The following is an 8,122-nucleotide window of genomic DNA, read 5'->3' as shown; positions in this document are numbered from 1 at the left end:
AACATCCATCGATCATTATTATTATTCAATTAATCATGAAAAGATAACGGTAAAGAAATCGAAAGTAATTCCGGGGGGTCAAAGGTTACGCGAACGTATAGTAGCTATATCGAACCGTTAATGCCAATTGAACTAATTATATCAACATGCCATTTCAAATGGAATTGTTTCCTGTGAACATTGCAGGCGATATACATCTATTACGTTGGTGAGAAATGTGACTGCTTTTCTGGAAACGTTAAGGCACACAGTCTGTAAGAGTAGTGGGAAACCACGCAACTATGATCCTGGGTGATGCTGCCTGTAGCCGGGGCCTTGGTTCTTATGCTCTATATACTTCTATTTCATGAGATTATCACGTATATCAACAGTCGTAATGAAAAACAAGTCGACAACGATAAAGACAAAGGCGACAAAGCGGTTGGAATCAGGTAACTATGGAAATGTACGATCTTGAATTTGTCAGATATCGATGTTAACATTTAGATCTATTTGTCACTTGTATGAAAAAAATGACGATATTCAATTAGTTAATTGAACGCCATATTCCATATAAATGAGTCGTATCCTAACATGGCCTGCACAAATATTAATTAATATTAATTATTCATTGGTATATGTCTTTTGTTTGGATGACACTGTTATATACATTGTATACAATTCTGTGTAGTTATAGCAATACAGTATAGGCGTTGCACTACCATACCGAGTGGCCATGCATGTAATGGTCGAGATTGTACTTATTGAATTTTCTGATTCATCAAAGTAATCGATAATAGAAGTGAAATGTATTGAATGAGAACACTAATAGACAGCTGCGATTACTACTAATGGACATGTATATCAGTATGCGGTGTAAATACGTGGGACGTGAGAAACCCCGTAACAATCTCTGAGGGCACGCCTTTCAATATACACTGTGTATATGGACATGTATTTTTAATTTGTTGTTTGACACTTAATTTCTAACAGTAAAAACGTTGTGTTACAGCCCCCCACAAAATACATCCCACCGATAATAAAATTAACACTAACACATCGACCATTGTCAGTTTTGTCTCATGGTGGTAACGCTACAACTTTTTGAAAGCGACACTTATACGGGGTCTCACGTCGGATTACTTTTCTACAAATTTAGGTCTTGCTTATTCTCCAATAATACCATCTCTTGTAAAATAGATGCAACCACGTGATTTGCTACACATATAAACTGTAGTGTGGAACCACAGGGTCATGTAAATTTTGATTGCTCAACTATATCCAGTGTTGTCGTGACAACGAAATAAAGCATCAGAATTATGTTCATTCTCATTAAGCTGATTATTAATGACACTTTATTGAAAGTACGACTTCAATAAGTCTAATCATAAAACTGTTCACATTTACATTATCACGCGTATCCATGACAACGAAATAAACCATCAGAAATCTTCAACAGTGATTTTAAAAGAAAGGAAAAATGATATTCATAGAATGTAAAAAACTGCATGAAAAGGTCAAGGCTACGTTGTTCATAACGGAATTTGCGGAAGAAATTAAAAACAGATAGTAGAAATTAGAGAATTATATATTAAGAGGGAAATTATGTCGACCTTGTCTACTATTGTGAAATAAATTGAAGCACTCACGAAGTCAGTGTATAAGTAGATACCATCACGTGACAACAGTGAGTTGGATATAGTAACACAAATTGACATGCACTTTGAAAACACGCACATATATAATATCTCTACATGTACAGTGTTGTCCAGGAAACCGTGGTCGTTATGCGTTATTGAAACCAGTGGCGGATCCAGCAAAATGTATTCCAAGGGGGGTCCAAGCTACGCTTAAGATATACGGACCGTAAATCGCAGAGAAGCTATGCGTAATCCAGATGATACGAATCGTCATGCGTTTGGGGGGGCATGCCCCCCCCCTGGCCCCCCTCTGGATCCGCCACTGATTGCAACTCGTGTCTATGTCATCAGTTCTACAACTCGGAGTGATATGGTTGTTATCAAATTACAGACACATATACAAACATATAAACATGAAACACGAGAAAACACTATAAAACACTCGTACATTTTATAACAGTGAGACAAATTGATACTATTAGAAAAAAACATTCATGATTATACGATGGAATATACGATCGAGCTTCTAGGCTCATACCGTGTACGTGTGATATACCCTAAAGAAAGTAGTCACGTGTACATCTGGCGTTGGTGTCGTTGGTGGCGTTGGTGTCGTTGCGTCAGAGCGAACAAAACCATGATAAAGCTTTCGTTTCAAATAAAAAATATATAATTCTAAGATAAAAACTACGATAAAGACTTTCTGTCTTCGACATTGTGAAATTCTTTCGTTTTTTGGGGAGAAAAAAAAACTGAAAAAAATATTTTGACAGATAATTCAGTAATTTATATCTAGAATAATTTATAACGAAATGTATTCCCTAAGCACCCAATTGTCATAATTTGCTATATTCTCTATATTTTTACCTTTTATTTGTCTTGAATTGTAACTGTAAGAAGCTGGATGAAATTACAAACTATGTAGTGTGTTCAACAATTCATGTATGAACAATATGATTTTACTTGGTAAAAATACTGTGTTTTTGTGCGTAAAAACGAAAGAATTTCACAATGTCAGAAACGGAAAGTCTTTATGGCAGTGTTAATACCAACCTTCTACAGGTCGATGTTTGTAACTTTGTGTATTTTAGGCAGGTTTATATAAATGGTAGGCATTGAAGTTTTTCTGTATTTCATCGAACGAATAATGTTGTTTCTGTCAAAACAATATTTTTTATTTCACGATACATTATGTTGTTTTTATCAAAATGAAATAAGAAAAATATTTGCTTAAGCAAGCTAAAAAAAACGCCATTCAAAATAAATTTAAAAAAAAGTAAGAGAACACTGATGGAGGTTTGTGACAGGTTTCTTAGTTAATGTGGAACACGTTTTTTTCTCCTTGTAGACTCCATCGACCAAGTCATTCTTCTGCTGCCATGGCAACAAAATCTCTGCGATCTCTAGATCAGTTGTGGGTACGAATGAAACACGCCTCGTCTAATATCGAAATGAATGAAAGAAGCAGTGCTATAATTGGTATGCATATGGAGTCAACAAACCATTCAAAGTCCACATTTGCGGACGCCACACGACCAGCTGTAAACGATTAACTGTCAGTGTCAACGTTTTTAGTAGTAAGTGCGCCACCACATAGGAACTATATGTATACGTTAATGACGTCATGTAACGGAATGAACAAACTGCATTGAAGTTTTTTCGTCTGTACAAGGATTTTGTTTATACTGTCAGATAAATATACTTTCAACAATATATGTTGAAATATGCATATTCAGATCACGTGGGACGCTCACACAGCTGGCCTGCAATCCAGCCATTCAGAGTACCCTTCCTAGTGCATTACTCGTAGATTTAAATCTCGCGATAATAGCGGCATCTAGTATAGGCTCGATGATTTGCAAATAATTGGTTCCGATTCGTATATATTAATTGGGTGTTAGAACAAGGAAGTCGATAAATGTGGACTGTTAATGTTGACAATGAACACTCTGAGTAAATATTTCCAGAAATAGCCACCAAACTTAGAAGGCATCGTGCAAAGTGTAATTATCAGTTAGCATCATACCTTGGACAACGGGTACGATGCGAAAGTGGGCTAACTATAACCCCGTATTATATTTAATTGTGATTTCTTAGAAATATATGTCTACTATTTACAATAGTGAGCAATTTAACGCAAAGATGATGAAAGACTAAGCTCACCAAATAAGGGACATTGAAAATGACATTTCAGTGACATTTTGACTAAAAACGTACTTTATGCCAATAAGCGAACATCGTAGCATACTTGGTTTTGTTATATTCCCATAGTGAATACATTTATGAACATTTCCCCCCGCAACTGGTGAAAAACGAAACTCGTTTGAACAATCTATGTAGGTCCAAAAACATATCATTACAAATTATATTGACGAATTACTTGTTATGAGAATAATGAATAAATGCTAGGGTTATCACATGGTTCGTGTATGATCTATGTATGGTAGGGTTATCACATGGTTCGTGTATGATCTATGTATGGTAGGGTTATCACATGGTTCGTGTATGGTCTATGTATGGTAGGGTTATCACATGGTTCGTGTATGATCTATGTATGGTAGGGTTATCACATGGTTCGTGTATGGTCTATGTATGGTAGGGTTATCACATGGTTCGTGTATGATCTATGTATGCTAGGGTTATCACATGGTTCGTGTATGATCTAAGTATGGTAGGGTTATCACATGGTTCGTGTATGATCTATGTATGCTAGGGTTATCACATGGTTCGTGTATGATCTATGTATGGTAGGGTTATCACATGGTTCGTGTATGATCTAAGTATGCTAGGGTTATCACATGGTTCGTGTATGATCTATGTATGCTAGGGTTATCACATGGTTCGTGTATGATCTATGTATGCTAGGGTTATCACATGGTTCGTGTATGATCTATGTATGGTAGGGTTATCACATGGTTCGTGTATGATCTATGTATGGTAGGGTTATCACATGGTTCGTGTATGATATATGTATGCTAGGGTTATCACATGGTTCGTGTATGATCTATGTATGGTAGGGTTATCACATGGTTCGTGTATGATCTATGTATGCTAGGGTTATCACATGGTTCGTGTATGATCTATGTATGCTAGGGTTATCACATGGTTCGTGTATGATCTATGTATGCTAGGGTTATCACATGGTTCGTGTATGATCTATGTATGCTAGGGTTATCACATGGTTCGTGTATGATCTATGTATGCTAGGGTTATCACATGGTTCGTGTATGATCTAAGTATGCTAGGGTTATCACATGGTTCGTGTATGATCTATGTATGCTAGGGTTATCACATGGTTCGTGTATGATCTATGTATGGTAGGGTTATCACATGGTTCGTGTATGATCTATGTATGCTAGGGTTATCACATGGTTCGTGTATGATCTATGTATGCTAGGGTTATCACATGGTTCGTGTATGATCTAAGTATGCTAGGGTTATCACATGGTTCGTGTATGATCTATGTATGGTAGGGTTATCACATGGTTCGTGTATGATCTATGTATGCTAGGGTTATCACATGGTTCGTGTATGATCTATGTATGCTAGGGTTATCACATGGTTCGTGTATGATCTATGTATGGTAGGGTTATCACATGGTTCGTGTATGATCTATGTATGGTAGGGTTATCACATGGTTCGTGTATGATCTATATATGCTAGGGTTATCACATGGTTCGTGTATGATCTATGTATGGTAGGGTTATCACATGGTTCGTGTATGATCTATATATGCTAGGGTTATCACATGGTTCGTGTATGATCTATGTATGGTAGGGTTATCACATGGTTCGTGTATGATCTATGTATGGTAGGGAGCATTGCTTTAAAAATATTAAAATTGACCGAAATTTCGATTGGATAATTGCGCTCGTTAGCTTGACCAGCCTCGGTACATAACTAATTTTTTTAATATAGTCCCCAACGTAATTTTCATTATTGCAGTCGATATGCTTTTAGTATTAAAATCTAATATAATAAGTTTAATATTGCGAAATCTGTAATATTCGGCAACCTATATTCTCCACTGTAACTTGAGCCGCGCCTCTGTAGCTACAGATTGCGAACGACGTTACCTACATTTATTTCAGCCTTGTTGACTTGTTTGCGCTTTCTCTTGTTGGGTTATTATGACGACAATCCACCGACGGCCTGCCCATGGGACTACGAACGACATGGATTGTGGTGCATTCTGGGAGTTTACCCCGTCTTTCAAGTTGAATGAATCAGAACAAAATCACAGTGAACTTTCACCTCGGTCGCCACAGAAACGGCAAATACAATGGTATCAAGTAGACAAGGTCGCCGTCGTTCTTCGGTACTTTAACGGCAATTTCTTGTGATATGGACTACTTTAGTGGCTAGTAAACATCTGGATATAATGGAAGACGACGACGATCTCGTCAACTGTGATAAGTGCGGACAAGTGATTATGCAAAAAATCGAACTTGCAGAAACTAAGGTAAGCGAATAAGATTACTTGTATAGTTATTGACACCTCCATTCATCCCACCAATCGATCCACCGCCCAAACCTGTGCGTGAATATTACACAAAACTGCCACATAATCCCCGTACTACTTCTGCTCGAATTTAAATTCAAGAACCAATCAGAAGATCTATTTTATTAGCATTCAAGCGAGGTATAAAACTAGATTTAATACTGAAGTACTAAGGCACTATGAAAAACTGGGTCTAGTCTATTCGGTTCTCAGGGTTGTTTGCGTCCCCGGTTGCGGTGTGTAAGCTGTGAGCCAGTCCATTCCTTTACTTAGGCTCGTCATTTGTGACCCTTTTTTTCTGCAAAATAGACTTTTTAAAATCAATAAGTGGCGAAAAACCCAAGGCAAGTAGTGCTATTAGCCCACATGTAAGCGGAAGGGGGTATTATTATTACTGATTTTTTTTGTGTAGTTCTTAGACCTTTTAAATCTGCAGTTATCTTTAGCTGCTTTATTTTACACTATTTTTACCTTACTGTATCCACAGCAGATAATAGTTGCGTAACAAACTATTATTATTATTAGTAGTAGTAAAATAGAAGACCAATAAACTTTGGGATGTATTGATAGGTGGTCACAAGCGTACAATTGTAAATTTGTGAAAGCATAAGATATATTTATATGAAAACTTTTTGCATCTCATTGAATTTGCATTAATAATTAGATCATTTACTGTGGAAATCCATATGTTTTCACTGTGATGCGCATTCCTATCAATCCATGCAACCACTGTGATGCCCACGTGTGCATTTCCTATCAAACCATGCAACCACTGTGATGCCCATGTGTGCATTCCCCATCAATCTATGCAGCCACTGTTATGCGCATGTGTGCATTCCTGATCAATCCAAGCAACCACTGTGATGCGCATGTGTGCATTCCCCATCAATCTATGCAGCCACTGTGATGCGCATGTGTGCATTTCCTATCAAACCATGCAACCACTGTGATGCGCATGTGTGCATTCCCCATCAATCCTTGCAACCACTGTGATGCCCACGTGTGCATTTCCTATCAAACCATGCAACCACTGTGATGCGCATGTGTGCATTCCCCATCAATCTATGCAGCCACTGTGATGCGCATGTGTGCATTCCTGATCAATCCAGGCAACCACTGTGATGCGCATGTGTGCATTCCCCATCAATCTATGCAGCCACTGTTATGCGCATGTGTGCATTCCCCATCAATCCATGCAACCACTGTGATGCGCATGTGTGCATTCCCCATCAATCCTTGCAACCACTGTGATGCGCATGTGTGCATTCCCCATCAATCCATGCAGCCACTGTTATGCGCATGTGTGCATTCCCCATCAATCCATGCAACCACTGTGATGCGCATGTGTGCATTCCCCATCAATCCTTGCAACCACTGTGATGCGCATGTGTGCATTCCCTATCAATCCATGCAGCCACTGTGATGCGCATGTGTGATTCCCTATCAATCCATGCAGCCACTGTGATGCGCATGAGTGCATTCCCATCAATGTATGCAATCACTGTGATGTACATGTGTGCATTCCCCGTCAATCCATGCAACCACTGTGATGCGCATGTGTGCATTCCCATCAATGTATGCAATCACTGTGATGTACATGTGTGCATTCCCCATCAATCCATGCAGCCACTGTGATGTACATATGTGCATTTCCTATCAATCCATGCAGCCACTGTGATGTGCATGAGTGCATTCCCCGTCAATCCATGCAACCACTGTGATGCACATTTGTGCAATCCCCATCAATCCATGTAACTACTGTGATGCACATGTGTGCATTCCCCAACAATAAATGCAAGCAGTCCACTCTGGTGCGCATGTGTGCATTCCCCATCAATCCATGCAATCACTGTGATGCGCATGTGTGCATACCCCATCAATCCATGCAGCCACTGTGATGCACATGTGTGCATTCCCCATCAATCTATGCAACCTCTGTGATGCGCATGTGTGCATTCCCTATCAATCTATGTAGCCACTGTGATGCGCATGTGTGCATTCC

At 38.7% G+C, this 8,122-nt stretch overlaps 2 protein-coding genes across 2 annotated transcripts in view; both read left to right on the top strand.

The window, feature by feature from the left end:
• Window positions 1-236: 236 nt before the first annotated feature.
• Window positions 237-4,038, top strand: LOC146732317 (uncharacterized). Its single transcript, XM_085492215.1, has 2 exons — window positions 237-431; window positions 2,968-4,038. The coding sequence occupies exons 1-2, from the start codon at window positions 295-297 to the stop codon at window positions 3,170-3,172; spliced, it is 342 nt and encodes a 113-aa protein (XP_085348341.1). The 5' UTR covers window positions 237-294; the 3' UTR covers window positions 3,173-4,038.
• Window positions 4,039-5,882: 1,844 nt separating this feature from the next.
• LOC100368871 (phosphatidylinositol 4-phosphate 5-kinase-like protein 1) overlaps window positions 5,883-8,122 on the top strand; it is an 86,020-nt gene continuing 83,780 nt past the window's right edge. Inside the window, exon 1 of the mRNA XM_085491767.1 lies at window positions 5,883-6,081. Coding sequence (XP_085347893.1) covers window positions 6,001-6,081 — 81 coding nt within the window. The 5' untranslated portion in view covers window positions 5,883-6,000. The remainder of the gene's footprint in view (window positions 6,082-8,122) is intronic.

This window comes from Saccoglossus kowalevskii, chromosome 17 (genome assembly GCF_978046115.1).
Source record: "Saccoglossus kowalevskii chromosome 17, keSacKowa6.1, whole genome shotgun sequence".
Classification (NCBI taxonomy): domain Eukaryota; kingdom Metazoa; phylum Hemichordata; class Enteropneusta; family Harrimaniidae; genus Saccoglossus; species Saccoglossus kowalevskii.
This window is presented reverse-complemented; position numbering and strand designations above follow the sequence as displayed.

Coding starts and splice junctions, on each gene's coding strand:
- LOC146732317 (XM_085492215.1), top strand. CDS start 295: ATGCTGCCTGTAGCCGGGGCCTTGGTTCTTATGCTCTATATACTTCTA. Junction 432..2,967: donor GACAAAGCGGTTGGAATCAG/GTAACTATGGAA, acceptor TTCTCCTTGTAG/ACTCCATCGACCAAGTCATT.